The 19,214-nt window shown below is 37.9% G+C and overlaps 2 protein-coding genes across 4 annotated transcripts in view; both read right to left on the bottom strand.

The window, feature by feature from the left end:
* LOC144632258 (uncharacterized) overlaps window positions 1-19,214 on the bottom strand; it is a 181,478-nt gene that overhangs the window by 43,757 nt on the left and 118,507 nt on the right. The window lies entirely within an intron of this gene.
* On the bottom strand, window positions 474-5,562 carry LOC144632303 (uncharacterized). Of its 2 annotated transcripts, none has more exons than XR_013566880.1 (3): window positions 4,212-5,319; window positions 1,963-3,963; window positions 474-835 (listed from the first exon to the last, which is right to left on the bottom strand). XR_013566880.1 is itself a non-coding variant. In XM_078490925.1 (3 exons), exons 2-3 carry the CDS (start codon window positions 4,488-4,490, stop codon window positions 3,250-3,252), a joined length of 993 nt encoding a protein of 330 aa, XP_078347051.1. In that variant the 5' UTR covers window positions 4,491-4,515; window positions 5,367-5,562; the 3' UTR covers window positions 1,961-3,249. The 2 variants fall into 2 exon arrangements, 1 of the variants encoding a protein (XP_078347051.1); XM_078490925.1 differs by lacking the exon at window positions 474-835 and adding an exon at window positions 5,367-5,562 and having other exon boundaries at window positions 1,961-3,963; window positions 4,212-4,515.

The raw sequence follows: 19,214 nt of genomic DNA on the forward strand, positions 1-19,214 counted from the left end.
TTTTGTACGAACTGCAAAAAATTACTTTATTCATGTAGACACGATGAGGATTAAAGCTAGACGCTTCTGTGACCATGTATTCCTGAACAAATTAGAATTTGAAAGTGTTGGTTTTTGTGGAGGGAGGAAAACCAGAGAACCTGGAGAAAACAAAATGGAAAACCCAAAGAAAAATACTCGGAGCAAGGACGACAACCAATGACTCACACACTTATGTAACTGCATATGCTTTTCTTTTTTATTGATGAACTGCAGACTTTAATTTACTTCTCCAATTATTGCATGAACACAATAATTTATATACATGATCCCTACTTTAATTAAGTTTTGCAAAAATATACAATTTCTAATTATATACATAATACTTCCTGGAAAAATAGCCAATCATTACAAAACACATTGATCATGCATTAATAATAACAAATAGTAAGTAAATTCTGCAAATTTGAACATCATAAAAAAATGTGAATTTATGTATTTAAACCATTTCCAAAAAATTATTGAATTAATTACTCTTGAAAACCGATGCGTAAATATTTTTAAAATTTATAAATACCACGACAATTAAATTAATGCTCTGTTTAAAAATTAACTGCAGTTAAGCTTCTCTTATTGTGATCAGGAATGTTTTTATACCTTAACATAAATTTCACATCTGAATAAAGAATCTTCAATTAGTCATGGACATAACTAATTTTATATATTTCAGTATGAAATACACTTGCCCATTATAAGTGCTGTAGTTTCTGTCGAATGTCAGTGTTCTGGAACTATATTGTCACTAGTACATTTGTACTTTTTAGCTATTTTAATTTGGAGCTGCGTTGACTGTTGCCTACCCTGGGTACCAGAGGATTTTTCTCGCGCGCGGTGGATACTTCAGCGGCCGAAGGCCGCGCCGATGGCCGAAGGCCGTCGCCACGAGTGGCGAAGCCGCGAGAAAAAACCTCTGGCGCAGAGTGGTTTGATTTACCGTTCTCGTTGAACTTTGATCTTTTTCTCGTATTACAATTAAACCAATCACAGTGAACATCTCCCATTGTAATCGCATGCACTGGCACGTGAAGATATTACGAGGTGTCAAGTGGCGTTCGCGGGAGTTTAAAAACAACTCCCGTGAAAAAGGTTAATTCATAGTCTTCGTTGTCATGTCGGTTATGTGAAGCTTGTGTTGTGTGCAATGGCGGGTATTACAGCCTTGTTTCGGAAAATGCACAATCTGTCTATAGACCTGCGTTTCCTTTGCAAGAAGTGCTACCGGTACCGGCGAATCGAAAAATTCGAAGCTACAGCAAAAGAAATGGCAACTTTAAAGGAGTGTTACAAAGAGAATCTTGCCGGTTGGAAAGCAGAAGCTTAAGATGAGAACACGCGTTCAAAGCGTTGTTCCAGCTCGCCAGGTAAAATAATCAAAAAGTCTCTTGGATCGTCGACAGAGTTCACGAACCGGCGCCCTGGCGAGGAGACTAGACCGCCAAAACATCCTTTCGGCGAATAAATTTTTGAAATTCCATTCAGTTGCTCGGCGCTTAGATTATCAACACCATTAGCTTGCAGAACAGGCGGTTTATTTTGCGGGTAGCACGAAGCAGCTTCCTCCAAATCTTTGTCGAAAGTTTTCGCAATCTCTACATCTACGGAATCCCCCATTTCGGCGGCATTTACTACGAACTTGTGAAAGACATTTCACAGGCGCAGGCGTCTTTTACGCAGTGTTCGCTATATTTATACACCAATCACAGCGTTGGTTAGATTAGAAGAGCCATGGGAGGCCATAAGAAGCCAATCAGCTTTCTAGTCCAGATTCTGGACTAAACTGATATAAACAGGCTTGTCATTGGCTCGGCGCTATCAAAGGATTAGCGCTCTGTTCCAGAGGTTTTTCGCGCGGGTCACAATAGAGACATGACTGACACCGGAAACCGCGCAAGAAAAACCTCTGGCACCCAGGGTAACTGTTGCCTAAAACCCTTGAAAGGAAAAATAACCCCTGGGGGGTACTCCCATAAATTTTGGTAAAGGGTGTGCCGCAAAGGTTCTTAAACCCTAACCCTAATTAAGGATATAAAGAAAGTGAAAATTGATATCATTTTTAAGGCCCAAAAACAAAAAATAAAACAGCTATTAATGGGGAGATGAAGCGTTCTGTGACGACCAAACAAATTGGCTAAACATGCATGGCAAAACACAAATATTTATAAAACTACTTCACTAATACTCAAATTAAGTTCAGTCGTTTAGCTAGCCATTTATTTTATCTGATAGAATTAAGGTACCAGTACCCCAGGGGGGTACTTGCAGTATACATGACGTGGAGGTCCAACGTATTTTTTTCGGTTGAAAATTTACACCCTCGGTATTTTTTTGGGTCAAGAGATCTGTCATATTTATTTAGGTCTAAAAATCTGTTTTATTGAATAAATCAGTATAGAGGTGCTAGGTCTTGTACTTTTTGGGGTAGAAAATTTTGATGTCAGGTTTTTTTTGGGTGTAAAATTTCAGGCTCATGTATTTTTTTGGGTTCGCAATATGAAGCTCCGTCGGACCCCCCCGTCATGTATACTGCAAGTACCCCCCTGGGACCAGTACCCTATCTAAGGATCGTAATGGGAACACATAATTTGCCAAAAGGAGCAAAAATGATGTGGGATTTAATGTTGAATTTAAGGACCCAAAAACCTCGAAAACCATACCATGTCCTTTTAACGGCACATACCTATACAATTAATAGCCCATATATATAAAAAAATATATAATTCTCTTCAATGGTTACCGTTGAAGCCAATACAGTGCTCAACTTCGGGAGAAGGAGCGTAATAATCTTTTTTCTAATGAACGACTCGAATTCAGTTGACTGCCATTCAATACAAATCTGTTTCGTAGGCCACCATAAAGGTGACCCACTCTTCAGTTAAACAGCATGTACACTAGAAAATGTTCATTAGAAAAAAGATTATCACGCATCTTCACCCGAAGTTGAGCACTGTATTGGCTTCAACAGTGACCATTGAAGATAATTATATTGAATGGGAGTATATATTTTACCTCCCTGGGAAATAACCCCATGGCATATTAAGCTGTATCTAGTTAAGAGTGATTTCATTTGCAACCAGTCATGCATGCTATAACTGTTTGCACAAATTCCATTTTGTCTTTTTTGTTGTAACAGAATCGAAAGCTGTCCGACAGTAAAGTTTTTTAAAAGGGGTTTAATGAAATCACTCGAAACTGCTATATTAATTTTTGCCATTAAATTAAGTCGTTATATTTGTACTGTTTGTCGTCTTTTCCCCAGAGCCCATTCTTTATTATAATAACATGTCCAATATACTTGCATTGTCCCACATCAGAGATAAAATTTCGGAACACATGTTCCAGTTTGACATCCTGGACTTCACCAGCCTGCATTGCCCTGGTGACTTTAGGGATTTTTTGTTTTGGCACATAGCCCAGTGACTGCCACTTATTTTCCAGGAAAGCCTGAACTACAATGGCATTTTCATCCCTCACATTTATTTGATGGAAATGAATTCTTAATTTAACTTCTTCATTCCCCACTCGTTTTCTTTGACACTCCTTAAGGGCACTTTGAAAATCATTATGAAATGTACATCTCTTTAGCTTAAATCTTTCAGCATATAATACATTCTTTGTAGGTTCTTGGCTTACAGGTAGTTCATCAATTTCCTCCGTTACACTATCTTCACTTTCAGATTCCGAACTCTCATTTATGACACTGTCATATATGTTGGTATCCTTGTTCTCATGGTTGACCAATACTTTTCCAACATGAGGATGGTGGGAGCAGTTGCAGCTGCAGTTTTTGAAGTCAAGCCATGGCAAATATGGAATTTGCTCCTCACCATCCTCAGGTTCCTCTGGTTTAAGATGAAGACTGGACAAAGCCAAATTTTCCAAAATGTTGAAATCGATAATCAGGGAATAAACCCTATTACTGTCAACCTGAAATGACAGCAACGAAAAATATGTTGTGAACATCCAACAACAACAACTTTATATTTACCAAAAAGTATATGCATGCATGCTTATATATTTTTTTAAATCAGTCGATCGGTGTAAAGAGAAACATCGCAAAAAAATCATTGTAATTTACCTCAATCTTGTCAAAAATTACAAAAGTAAGAAAAAAAGTAAGAAATAAATTAATAGCATTTGACAAAAAGAAAAAAAACGCTATAACATCTCTTTACCTTAACAAGACAGCTTGTCTTGATGTCTATCACTGCTGGCGAGTTGAGGTCAATTAATTTTTGTCGGACATTTTCGGTGTCAGGAAACAAGACAATTAACCTCCGTCTCTGCATATCAGGAAACGAACAATGTCCCAATAACACATTATATCTAAAGCATGGAATAGAGCTGATTTCGATAGAGGTCCTGGCGGCTGCATCTACACAATAGACGTACAACATGGATCGATCTTTGAATGCCTCCGCCATTGTGTCATGGTACATTTCCATGGCTTCCATATTCCAAAATACAACACATAAACAGCTAGAGAAAAAAAGTTACATGTCATTTGTTTGTTTTCTAACAATTTCTTACCGAACACCTGCAGGCGAACACAACTTGGAGGCGCGATAGCTTTTTATTTATTTATTTTTCTGTAGATTACTTTCGTTCCTAAGCTTGCGTGATCTGGGGAAACCCATTGCAAACACACTCAACTTTGAAGGGTTTATTTAGTCGCATAACATTGAAGTTAATTTGTGATAATTGATAATTGAAGTTTCTCAGATATCGAACCAACAATTTTTAAGGTCAATATAAAAACCAATGCAAGTTCAAGTTGAGAGTGGACCATTGTTTACAACAGTCTTCGGGGAATGGCAGCCATGTTGCGTGACGGATGCGAAAGTGAATTAAATAATTAACGCGAGTTTACGATAGGCCAATTAAACCACAATTTTTTACTAAATCCACCTTTTCACTTATTATCTTCTCTTTAAATAAGTGCCCAGCCGGGATTTAGTCGAATTAAACGGTAACCGATCGTGAAAGGCTATATTTCAGGAGGCAGCACTATTTGGTTTCCTTGAATGCGACATTTGGCGGACATCAGTAAAAGGATAAACCCAGCATAAATACACCAAACTTTGACGGCTTTTTTGAGTTTTAAAATGTTGAAGTTAATTTTATTCAGTTGATATTCAAGATTTTTCAGATATCAAAGAAATGATTTTTATTATTGATTTACAAATATTTCAACGTTTGATGTTGCAAATTAGCACCTTTTTTGACATGATATTTTCAAGGATCGCGGCCATTTCGCGGGAGCGAAAAAATGGTTCATCTTCTTTTAAAAATAAAAGTTTCTAAGACAGTTTATAATTGTTAATCCTTACCTTGGAATTTCTTTTTAAGAGTTAAAATGACCACTAGACGGGTTTTTAGGTCTTTACCAGTGAAACAAACTCAACTACGGTGTCGGGGAAAAACCGGCGGCTCGACATGTTTCCAGTTTTGGTTGTTTACATTCTTGAAATTCAAGGCATACCGTGCGCGCAAAGCATCATTAGGCGGCCTTCCCACCCCCCCTGGCCCACGTTTTAGTTGTTTTGCTTTGTGAATTGCGGTGTTTTAATCTGCTGTCATGGATTACAAACTAAATATGACCGAAACAATACTCGATAGATTTAGAAAAGGTAAGTCGTGGATTCGTTGAGGCTTTGATTCTGAATTTGAGCAGCAGATGAGCTTAAATAAGCTTAGGTTTATCACACAAGGCGAGAAGGCAGAGTTTTACTTGCCAGTTTTTCTTGATCGATTAACCTTGACTAAATTCATACTGTCCTATCCAGTAATTGGTTGCATGTTTGTGTATTTTTTAGCTTTAATTGTTTTCAGTTCTACATTTATTTAACCTAACACTACGGCCTAAAAAATGACAGCACGCAGTCGCTTGGTTTGTTTTTGGTTCAGCAGAGGTATAAAAACTTTTTAAAGTTTTTTTTTTTAAAATAACACCCGGTAGTGAGGTCCGATTTTTAATTATTCGATTTTTGGTTTAAAGCAAGTTTTTAAACTACCGGTAGACTTTGATTCTGTTTTTCCTTTTAGATTGAGGAGAGATAACCGGTACGATAGTTTGAAAGTTTGGTTAATTGAACGCCATGTGCGAATCTGCAAGTTTCATGTTCGCGCGTGAGGCAGCCACACGGACTGGAAATGTGGAAAACATCCGCCAAATAGACGAATATTTGACCTTGTGAGGAGGATTAAGAAAATCAAATTGCCTTTGTCTTGAATGGAAACACAATTTAAACTTGTTTAGCTTCTCGGCTAACAGCTTTCAATCCAGTAAAAACTCCATGTAGTCCGGGAGTATCGAAGACTCAATTCATTCATGTTGAACCAAGCAAACACTGAGCAAATGTTGTTTTCTTTCTTGTTTTGTGACTTTTTCTCAGTCAAGGCAAGAATTATCGAAAGCCTAAACTTGAAAGTTCAGTGGTTCTTTATTTTGGTTTTATGTTGTTTTTCTTTCTCATTTGTCGCGCCTTAATTTGCGAGCAATTAAAGCGGGCAAAATGATAGACACAGTCAAAACGAAAATGCCGCTGTCGACTGTCGAGCGCTTGCGACCTGTAAACTTCAAGCATCATTTTCAATGTTGGTGCAAGCAGGAAACCCTATGGTGCAAAAGTATGAAGCTACAAAAATAAATAAACTTTTGAATTAGACCATTATTTTCCTTAAGTTTCTTTGCTATTTCTTAAGTTTTGTGTTTAAACTTCGCGCGACGGGAATTTTGTATTTACGCGACTGGATTACATAGTCAACCGGAAATACAAAACTGACCGGATGTTAATTTTCCACTCATGCGCAGTGCGTTTTGCCGCGGTGTCGGGTCTTCGTTCCCTTTGACCCGCGGTTTCTTCAAGCCTGCGCAGAAGGGACGAAGACTCGAGGTACGAGAATGGAGTGGCCACATTTAGAGCTCTCGCTTTTGGGTCACGTGGTCAGCGAACGCCTGCCCAGAAGGGATACTCCTGGGATTTAACCCTGGGATACCCCTGAGATATGGTGTAACCACAAAATACAGCATTTATTGAAGTCAGTGAAGTCATTCACAGTTCTGCTCACGAACCATTTTTGTCTCGTGTCGTCATGACGACGTTGTCATGACGACACGAGATAATTGTACAGGGGGATATTTTCCCGCCATGTCAATATTTTTCCCGCCATGTCAACATTTGCTTTGTGAGGCCGCGGAATTTTCCCGCCATGTTATGAAATTCCGGCGGCATCCGATCACAAAACAAATGTTATCAAAGAATAATTGTTTCTTTACAAAGGTCGCAACTAACGCGCTGGTTTATCAAACAGTAAGTTAGGAGTATTTATTGTAAAGGGCTTATTATGTAAAAATACAGGCACGCTATAAAAAAGAGATGACGATTTTTTCTGAACTTGCAGCAAACGAGCAAATTTTAAGTGGTCTAACAGGCAATAAAAATGGAACAGAAATAAGGCCCCTTTTAGCTGGCAACAGTGCCTCTCCGCTAACGAACTGGCTAGTGAAACCCTACCCGGACAGAGGACGCCTGACTCAGGAGCAGCGAAAGTTTAAAACCTAAATTTCGGTGCGCTACGATCTGTTGTGGAACGAGCATTTGGCATGTTGAAAGTTCGTTGGAGAATTGCGTTGAAAAAGGTTGAACAAAAATCGAGCATTTTAAAAAAGACTATGATTGCTACGTGACTTTTGCACAACTTTGTATTGAAAGGGGTGACCTTTGTGGCATGAATAACAACAATTTAATAACAGAAGATAAACGATTAGATAAAGACAATTATTTTGATGCCAAATCTTTAAAAATGTCAACTGTGGCGTTTGTTTGTTCAAATCTAGCGTTGTGCTGTTCCATACTTTTTCCCACATTTCAATAAAAGAACTCTGCCAGTCTGGAGTCGTACTTTTTTGCCTTTCTTTTTTCAGGCGGTTCTGATTCATCGAGAGAAACATTTACACTTTCGATTTGCAAAGCCTCGTTTACACTCGGCTCTGAGGTAAAGGTAGAACTCAATGTATGACCGAAAGAGGGAAATTATATTTGATGAGTTTTCTTAGGATTGAAGAGCAGAAATGTCAATCTAAAGCGCAAAACATACATTGCTTTTTTATTTTTTTGACCCGAAGATTGACCTGAGTCAAGAGGCACTACATGGCTTCATATATCCTGCTGTGAATTCCACGCTACAATGGACACAAGTTTCATGATAGACGACAACAACAGCCTTTTCAGTGCATGAATGAAGCTCTTAAGAGGAATACACGTAGATGTGACGCATTTTTTTCTTTAAATTAGCTGTACGCTTTTCAATTTTGGATATATTTGAGCTGCAGCCAGCAGTTATCAAGAATCAAAAGCCCTCTGGGCTTAGTGTCTCGTGTCACTTTTTAGAGTTTATTTAAAAAAGAGATCGCTTTTCACGTCTATTTATTGCTTGCAAAGATATCAAAAATTGAAAAGCGTGTATGTAACATAAAAAAAACAAAATTCAAAGTACACTTCAGCATCTGGCCGTTGATCAGTTATAGGACTCCAATAACAGCAGAAAAAGATGACAGACGGATACTTAGCTGTGGAAAAACGCTGTATTGCACTTTGGTTCACTAAGCATACATTCTACTGTATACTTATACTATGACTTCCATGTGCTTTCTTCACGCTATATAAGATATCGCTTTGGGTGTTTATTCGTGAACGCTTAGCCTGTTAAGTGATAATGACAAGCGAGTGGTGATGATTTTGTTAATTCTTATAACCACTTCTCCTGATTTAGTATTGATATTGTGAGGAAAAATTTGGTTTTGGTCACTCTTGAGCCGGTCTTAATGTTTTTGTAACGCCAAAGCTACAACGCAGCGGCTGAAGAACGTGTAAATTACAGTCATTTTCTTCGCTATTTAAATCTACTGAATGAAATATTCTGCTAGGTTCTGCTTAATAGAAAACATTCGATCTTGCTTGACATGTGATTCCGCGCGAACGTACGCAATAAACTACAAAACTATGTAGTAGTGTTTAACTCGCACAAATCTCACTTTTAAAGAGAGACTTTAACTTCTACACAGAGCTTACTGTGCTGTACCATAACTGGTCATAACTTTAAAATGGTTGGGTATTCAATCGACTAACGATTCAAACGATTCAAACCTTTTGTTCAAACGACATGTGCTATGCATATGTGTGCAAGATTAACTTTGACATTCAATCCCGAACCGCCAACTAATTGCTTAGATTACAATCCCTCTTTAACCCCGATACAATCTGTTGCCGCGGCTAAATTTAAAAAAAGTTGTCTACACAAAGATAAGAACAATGCTTACAGATCGAACAACTGATATTTACATCGTCCTCTCTTTCAGCAACATTTTTACCATTAGGTATACTAGTTACGTTGATATAAAAGCTATATATCTACGGTGTACGATGAGTATCATGCGTTAAAATCTTGAAAAGTACGTTACATGAAATCTTGAAAAAATACATAAAATCTTGAAAAGTTACATGAAATCTTGAAAAAATACATAAAATCTTGAAAAGTGACATGAAATCTTGAAAAACACGAAAAAATCTTGAAAACAAAGTGAAAAATTTTGAAAAACGCGAAAAAATCTTGAAAAACGCGAAAAAATCTTGAAAACGCGAAAAAAATCTTGAAAAACGCGAAAAAATCTTGAAAACGCGAAAAAAAATCTTGAAAAACACGAAAAATCTTGAAAAACGCAAAAAAATCTTGAAAAACGCGAAAAAAATCTTGAAAACGAGAAAAAGCTTGAAGATTAACAAAGGTCAAATGAGATATTGATCTCACGTGAGACGACGTGCTTGCATGTTGAATACATGTCTGTTAGGCCAAACACTACTACCTTTGAGCTGTTTCGGTAAAAGTATTGGTTGAGATTTGCGTTTTGGAACTCAACTAACTGCCTCCATTTTTTTATTCGTTGTGTCTCGTTACTTGCATCCAACAAATAAATTCTATTACAGTTTGATTACTGCATTTGAAGTCTCCAGGATGCGGTAACGATGATCTCTTCTGGCAATTTTTTTATTCTTAAGCAAGACTCGAGTTTCGGTTCTTTAGTGGAACTCATCAGTTGCTCCTAAAGTCTCGTCCAATTATTTGAAATCATTCGATTTGCCGTTTTTGTACAAATCTCAACACCCAAGCTAAGGGGAGCTTGAAAAACTGAAATAACTCACAATGCTTTGAGACTGCATTACCCTTGAAAGGACTCGGATCTTAGATCTTCGCATCCGTTGAAAAGACACAATCCTGCGAGCTGACCGCACGCTTATGATAAACAAAATCATTGTTCGAGATAGCCTGCAGAACAGGCGGTTTTTATATTTTTCATTCGCGCTCGCCCTCGCGTGACCCGCTAAATAAAAACCTAGCACTTCGCGCCTCGACCCGCAAAATAAACCGCCTGTTCTGCAGGCTATGTTCGAGAGGTCTACTGATCCGATACACGTTCCAGACAGTGAGACAACAATATTCTTTTAAAGGACTGATAAACGACTTTTAACTAAACATGCCACAGAACAAGCAAACAAAATGGCATTAATATTTTTACTGAAACAGCTTCTAGAGATCTAAAATCGTAAAATCCATAATTAAACAGACTGAAGGTTAACTTTAAGCGGCCAACGGGAGTCGTGTTTGGCCTAACAGACATGTATTCAACAAGCACGTCGTGTCACGTGAGATCAAGATCTCATTTGACCTTTTCATGATAATTTTCAAGCTTCCAGCGTTTATATCAAGATTTTCGCGTGATTTGCAAGATTGTGTGGCGTTTTTAAAGTTTTCTCGCGTTTTTCAAGATTTTTCGCGTTTTTCAAGATTTTTTTTGCGTTTTCAAGATTTTTTCGCGTTTTCAAGATTTTTCGTGTTTTTCAAGATTTTTCGCGTTTTTCAAGATTTTTTTCGCGTTTTCCTACGCGTTGTAAGCAGAAATGATTTTCAACTACTTTCCAAAACTCTCAAGATAAAATAATAGATATCAAATGAAAGCACGCTCAGTATTCTTTAAATTGGCAAGGTGAAGCTGTTATTCTGATACATCTCACAATTGCACAAATTAAAACTTTACAAGCGACCACAAGACAAGACACTCCAAAGAGATTTTAGAGCTTCATGTTAAAAACTGCTTTTCTCGCTCAATTTAAGTTGCGGTATACTAGCGTTTTATACACAACAACGACAACGAAAAATTTACAGGCAGGTCCATCTAATGACATCTTGTTGATTATTAGACACTTCTGCTTTTCAGATCCGTTCTAAAACTCATCAATATAATTTCTCTCTTTCGCTTAGTACATTGTATTATGCGTTTGTAATAACCTGGTGTATTTCATTCTTCTTCTACGCGTTTTCTGCTTGAGTTACAATTAATTTCATTGATTTTCAGTACAATCTTGTCGGCAAAGGTTAGAATGTTATTTTAAGAACGTAAAACTTGTCTGTATTTTTCTTGATAACTGCTGGCTGCAGCTCAAATATATCCAAAATTGAAAAGCGTACAGCTAATTTAAAGAAAAAAAATGTGTCACATCTACGTGTATTCCTCTTTAGAGCTTCATTCATGCACTGAAAAGGCTGTTGTTGTCGTCTAAAAGTTGTGTTCATTGTAGCGTGGAATTCACAGCAGGATATATGAAGCTACATGTAGTGCCTCTTGACTCAGGTCAATCTTCGGGTCAAAAAAATAAAAAACAATGTATGTTTTGCGCTTTAGATTGACATTTCTGCTCTTCAATCCTAAGAAAACTCATCAAATATAATTTCCCTCTTTCGGTCATACATTGAGTTCTACCTTTACCTCAGAGCCGAGTGTAAACGAGGCTTTGCAAATCGAAAGTGTAAATGTTTCTCTCGATGAATCAGAACCGCCTGAAAAAAGAAAGGCAAAAAAGTACGACTCCAGACTGGCAGAGTTCTTTTCTTGAAATGTGGGAAAAAGTATGGAACAGCACAACGCAAGATTTGAACAAACAAACGCCACAGTTGACGTAGCGCACCGAACTTTAGGTTTTAAACTTTCGCTGCTCCTGAGTCAGGCGTCCTCTGTCCGGGTAGGGTTTCACTAGCCAGTTCGTTAGCGGATAGGCACTGTTGCCAGTTAAAAGGGGCCTTATTTCTGTTCCATTTTTATTGCCTGTTGGACCACTTAAAATTTGCTCGTTTGCTACAAGTTCAGAAAAAAACGTCATCTCTTTTTAGCGTGCCTGTATTTTTACATAATAAGCCCTTTACAATAAATACTCCTAACTTACTGTTTGATAAACCAGCGCGTTAGTTGCGACCTTTGTAAAGAAACATTAGTTCTTTGATATGAAATTCCGGCGGCATCCGATCACAAAACAAATGTTGACATGGCGGGAAAATTCCGCGGCCTCACAAAGCAAATGTTGACATGGCGGGAAAAATATTGACATGGCGGGAAAATATCCCCCTGTACAATTATCTCGTGTCGTCATGACAACGTCGTCATGACGACACGAGACAAAAATACAGACAAGTTTTACGTTCTTAAAATAACATTCTAACCTTTGCCGACAAGATTGTACTGAAAATCAATGAAATTAATTGTAACTCAAGCAGAAAACGCGTAGAAGAAGAATGAAATACACCAGGTTATTACAAACGCATAATACAATGTACTGACCGAAAGAGAGAAATTATATTGATGAGTTTTAGAACGGATCTGAAAAGCAGAAGTGTCTAATACTCAACAAGATGTCATTAGATGGACCTGCCTGTAAATTTTTCGTTGTCGTTGTTGTGCATATAACGCTAGTATACCGCAACTTAAATTGAGCGAGAAAAGCAGTTTTTAACATGAAGCTCTAAAATCTCTTTGGAGTGTCTTGTCTTGTGGTCGCTTGTAAAGTTTTAATTTGTGCAATTGTGAGATGTATCAGAATAACAGCTTCACGTTGCCAATTTAAAGAATAGCGTGCTTTCATTTGATATCTATTATTTTATCTTGAGAGTTTTGGAAAGTAGTTGAAAATCATTTCTGTTTACCAAGCGTAGGAAAATGGTGGATGTTTCAACAGGATATTTACTGTAACAACTGTATTTATAGAGATTACAGTCGTGGAATATAGCAGATATGGTAAAAATGTTGCTGAAAGAGAGGACGATGTAAATATCAGTTGTTCGATCGGTAAGCATTGTTCTTATCTTTGTGTAGACAACTTTTTTTAAATTTAGCTGCGGCAACAGATTGTATCGGGGTTAAAGAGGGATTGTAATCTAAGCAATTAGTTGGTCGGGATTGAATATCAAAGTTAATCTTGCACACATAACACATGTCGTTTGAACAAAAGGTTTGAATCGTTTGAATCGTTAGTCGATTGAATACCCAACCATTTTAAAGTTATGACCAGTTATGGTACAGCATAGTAAGCTCTGTGTAGAAGTTAAAGTCTCTCTTTAAAAGTGAGATTTGTGCGAGTTAAACACTACTACATAGTTTTGTAGTTTATTGCGTACGTTCGCGCGGAATCACATGTCAAGCAAGATCGAATGTTTTCTATTAAGCAGAACCTAGCAGAATATTTCATTCAGTAGATTTAAATAGCGAAGAAAATGACTGTAATTTACACGTTCTTCAGCCGCTGCGTTGTAGCTTTGGCGTTACAAAAACATTAAGACCGGCTCAAGAGTGACCAAAACCAAAATTCTCCTCACAATATCAATACTAAATCAGGAGAAGAGGTTATAAGAATTAACAAAATCATCACCACTCGCATGTCATTATCACTTAACAGGCTAAGCGTTCACGAATAAACACCCAAAGCGATATCTCATATAGCGTGAAGAAAGCACATGGAAGTCATAGTATAAGTATACAGTAGAATGTATGCTTAGTGAACCAAAGTGCAATACAGTGCAATGTCTGTCATCTTTTTCTGCTGTTATTGGAGTTATATAACTGATCAACTTTACAAGCAATAAATAGACGTGAAAAGCGATCTCTTTTTTAAATAAACTCTAAAAAGTGACACGAGACACTAAGCCCAGAGGGCTTTTGATTTCTTCTTACGAAGCTTTGTTCTTATAATAGTCGCAATGCAAAACAATCTGTCAGCGCACATGACCTGAATCACGTGCTGAAGTCTGCAGTCACTTGTACGAACATGCTTACAAGGTAGGTTAATATTTTAATAATAATAATAATAATAATAATAATAATAAATATATTTTTATAGCGCCTATTTAAACAAAAGAGAAGCATTCTAAAGCTCGCATAGTTCGGCGATTGAAAATCGATATACGAACATGATCAACCCCGGGTGGGCTGCTCAGGTATATTTTGGGTGGGTATGTGCCGCCTGAATTTGCATTTAATCAAAGTCTCTTCGAGATATCGACGTTTTTGCATGAAGTATGAGTCGAAGGTTTATCCTGTGCATTGTTCTTCGAACTTATCATTACAGTTTCTTTGTAGTTTAGTTTAACAATTTCCTATCTTCGCGGAGGAAATGCAGCCATATAATTTTGTCAAAAATGGCTCGTCCGCGCCGGGTATTTATACACATATTCCTTAACATTACACAAATAAACAGTGCAAGTTTCACCGAGATCTGACAATTCTATACTTTAAAATTGCAAGGACCTTTCGAGGCAGTCGATTACGGCAGCGAAATTAGCAAATGAAACACGTTTTGCACAGGGGACCCAAACGCTGTATTAGTTATTCATAATCTTAAAATAAAAAATGTTCTTATTTACCTGCGTTCCTGTGTCTTTTTTCATCGGTTTGGAGCGATTTGAATCAGAGCGAAGGCGGTTTACGTTGCGAGTCTCAAACGGTAATCAGTCTGTCGCAAAGTCAATACGACGCGCCTCAAGTTTCAGTTATTATTAACTCTAGTTACTAACACCATTAAACACGAAACTCCCCGCGAGGAGAGTTAATAGTTAATGGCGTTAGTAACTAGAGTTAATAATAACTGAAACTTGAGGCGCGTCGTATTGACATTGCGACAGACTGATTACCGTTTGAGACTCGCAACGTAAACCGCCTTCGCTCTGATTCAAATCGCTCCAAACCGATGAAAAAAGACACAGGAACGCAGGTAAATAAGAACATTTTTTATTTTAAGATTATGAATAACTAATACAGCGTTTGGGGCCCCTGTGCGTTTTGTCTAGGCTCTGCGAGGGTCGGATATCAAGACCCAGGATTAAACAAAAGCCATATATACAGTGAATGCTTTCGAATTATATTTGAAGATGAAATACGAAAGAATTTTGCTGTCTTTGACTGAAATTCCACTCGAACTGCGTAGATACGATCGCATGTTGTAAAGCCGATTCATGCAACATTGCTGTCATTCCCTGTCAACGCGAGGTCACGTCCCTAACGACCTAGGCTGATGACGAAATAGAGTTGCGCTTGCATGTAGCGACCAAATTTGGCCTAATTTTTAACCGCTCCTAAGCTAAAAGAAGCCCCCATCTCTTGCATTTGTTTTAACTTCAATAATATCTTTGAAAAGAGCGAGTTTTTTGGTATGGTTTATTTTTGACGTTTGTAATTTTTAAACGATGTAAGTGCTAGTGATTATTTATTCGTTTTAGTTACGCAATCCATTGTTTGTGCGACACTTTTTATAGATCGCCTTTCAGACACACGTGCGTTGAGATAAGAAAGCTGACATGTCACTTTTAAAATTGTTATATAACGTTTGTAAATGTGACAAGTCACGTTTTTTTCACGAGATCGCAAGTGATCACCCACAGCGGAAAGTAATCCCTTGAGAAATTAAAACAGACCCTTGAGAAATTAAAAAAGTCCCTTGAGAGTTTACAAATTCTTGGTTTTCATGTTACGTCATAAAATTCTGAAATCAAAATTCACTAGGTCTGCTAAATTTTCGTTGTCATTAGGCAAAAGATAAACTAAAAATATATATTTTTGCAAATTTCCAGATCGATTGTGTCATTCGTTTTTAAAACAGAGCATTTTGAATATTTGAGTTCTCCGTCGTATGTGACATCAAGCTGAATGCCGTGACAAAGCTGTTTTGTTTGAAAAAAGGCCTTTCCTTTCCATTTTGTGCAGAATGAACATTTCAGATATAATAAGTGGTGTTTATGTGAAAGTGTACTGGCTCTTAAGGCAAGGATGGCCGCTGTTGTAAACAGAATTGAGTTCCAGATGGTTTCTCTGACATCACGGCGGCCATTACTGTGTCCCTCGGCAGGACACAGTTATGGCGGCTCCATACTAAGCTTTATAAATTTGCGTGGAAAGGTTCCGTAAATAACTCGCGAACGGTACACCGCACAGACCTGAAACTTGGAGAAATTGTTTATCTATTTATCATCTATAATATTTGAAATTCATAGCTTCTGTAGTTAAATGGTTTCGAATTTATTTTTTGATTGCGTGACAGTGAAAACCAGCAATATGTGGTTCCAAATTTTGTCTACATAACCCCTATTTTACGTTTTTAGCTTGTAAACAAGCAAAAACGTCGAAAAAAGGTAGCCCGTTCTGGAAATAGGCCAATTTTTAATACCCCTGTTCTAGAAATTTAGGCATTTTTTTCAATAGCCTGTTATGGTGCGTTTGAAAAATTATTCTCCGTTCTAGGAAACGTCTTGAAAATGGATACCCCGTTCTAGATTAAGAGTCACAACCCCGTCGGGCGACATATACCCATATAGGTACTGGTAGGAGAGTACCCTCCGCGGGTGATCAACCAACTGACATAGGGCTGTCACGCAATATGCAGGTCACCAAAACTGACCTCTGTCTAGGGCTTTCCACAAGTTGCTCGAGATTTCCCAAAAAGTTGCTCGTAATTTCTCAAAAAGTTGCTCAAAAGTTGCTCCAAAAATCCAAAAAAGTTGCTTCTGATAATAAAAGTTGCTCGAAAGTTGCTCCAAAAAATCCAAAACGCTGCTTCTAATCAAGATTATTTCTCTAAATATATGCTAATTTCCCTTTGAGGGTAAGATTTCTAAGCAGTTTTATACAATTTTACAGCAAAAGGAGTAACATATTAAGGGGAAAATTTGTTAAATAACAAGGATTTCTTAATTTAACTAAGAAAATCATGAAGATTTCGATGACTTCATGTTTGCTGAGGAGTTTTTGTAAACCAGAAAGTTGAAACGTCTTCAGATGTTTCTCGAAAATCTTCGGCAATCTTCGTAAATCTTCGGAAACGTTCGTATAGCCTCTAAACAATACTCGGATAATCTTCGGAGATCTTCGGTCTGGAAATTCGCTCAAAATGCAACAAGTTGCTCGAGAGGAAAAAAGTTGCTCGAAGCGGAAAAAGTTGCTCGAAATATGTTGCCAAAAAGTTGCCGAGCAACTTGTGGAAAGCCCTACCTCTGTCGCCTGTCTAAAAACGCCATCCCCCAAATTTGAAGTAATGCATTTTGTTTAGCAACAAGGCCTACTTGCAAATAAAACATGGTGGGGTAGACAAGACTGTCCGTTCGACAAAGACTGTGATACCAAAATCCCTAGCTATGATATGAGAGTGGGCCGAAACTCATAAGGGGTATTTGGTGTGGTTATTAGAGGGTCTGAATATGGGGGTACCTCAATAACACTAAACACTGAATTTTTTGCTCTGCAACATGAAACAGTTAAATTTTAGGCATTTAAACACTAACAGTAAAAAATTCACTGTAACAGTAAATTTTATCTAGAGAGAGACGAAAACGGCTCCAAAAAGGCTAATATTATTTTGCTTAGTATATCAAGAAGTTTTCGGCCATTTTCCAACGGTTCTCGATCATTTCGGAAGATTTTTTGAAGACTACCGAACTTCCCGAAGACTGCCAGAGATTTCCAAGGACTACCGAAGATGTCCGCAGACTACCGAACATATCCGAAGACTACCGAAGATTTCCAAGGAGAACACACAGCACACACTCTAAGTTCATGAGTGATTTTATTACCGATTTTCGAAGAGCAGATAGGAATTAACAATGCTTAAAAAAACACTGACTACGGATCTTTCGAACGAAAAACCCTCCAAACACTCAGTAAACATTAAAAAATTGGCCAATTTAACAACAAACACTAAAAATTATGGGCAAATAACACTAAACCCCATTCAGACCTTCGCTGTTCGGCGGAAATCAAGCCTAAATGGGTATCACCTTTCAATATGAAAAAAGTAGCGTTTTTATTTTATTGAGCGTCGAGGCGCTCTTTTAATTTTTAGTTTTTCGGTTGCTGCGCTTATTCGGGTGCGGCGCTATAACAAGAGAGAGACAGAGAGCAATAAAATATAGCCACTTCGAACTGAGAAACATTGTAATCCAGGAGAATAGATCTCCCTGTATTATTCGAGGGCGGCGCTCTTTAATATTTTTGCTCTCGTATGCGGTGCTTAATCGAATAAATTACTGTTTATTGGCTTTGCTGTCGGTATAAAAGACATAAAGGCCAACATTATAGTTCCTTGATTGCATAACCATTAATTTCTTCAGTAGCTGTACAACAGAGTTTGCTTTCTCACTTCAGCTTGCGACTTTTCCTTGCAGACTTTGTAGAAGCCCCCGGGATGAACCCCTCATTATCCTACTGTCTCAAGGACTGCTAAGCAGTTTCACCACTGCTCATAAGTTATTGAACTTATGTTAACGGCACTTTTCTTCTCGCACAACGCTATTACGGACTCTCGCTATAACAGACACTGAACGACGTCCCGAGCCTGTCCGCTATAACGAGAGTTGACTGTAGGTGGTAGTACAGAAGGTACAAAACACAGTTCACTGTACTCTTGATGCATAAACAAACTTCACAGAGTGAGCACAGTGACCTGTATGGCTCAACAGTCAAATCGTTTTATAAAACCTGAAAAAGTCTTCAATCGATTAACACGTCAGCGGAAACACGCTTGTTTTATGACTGAGCAGGCGGGATCGGGATGAAAACCCTCGGTTAGGCGGGATGGCGGGATAAGGGCCAAAACAGCCTAGTTTGGACTCTCGCTTTGCTTTTTCAATCAGCTTGCGACTTTTCCTTCCATACTCTTTCCCTCAGCTCCCATTCTCCTATCCCAACGACTATCAAGCTGTTTCACCACTGCTCATAAGCTCGCGACAGTCTATGTTATTGAACTCATATTACGGACTCTCGCTACAACAGACACAGAACGTGTCCGCTATAACGAGAATTGACCTTTCTC

Source organism: Oculina patagonica, chromosome 12, assembly GCF_052425735.1.
Source record: "Oculina patagonica isolate OP01 chromosome 12, crgOcupat, whole genome shotgun sequence".
Lineage (NCBI taxonomy): Eukaryota > Metazoa > Cnidaria > Anthozoa > Scleractinia > Oculinidae > Oculina > Oculina patagonica.

Coding starts and splice junctions, on each gene's coding strand:
- LOC144632303 (XM_078490925.1), bottom strand. CDS start 4,490: ATGGAAGCCATGGAAATGTACCATGACACAATGGCGGAGGCATTCAAA. Junction 3,964..4,211: donor AGACAAGCTGTCTTGTTAAG/GTAAAGAGATGT, acceptor CTGTCATTTCAG/GTTGACAGTAATAGGGTTTA.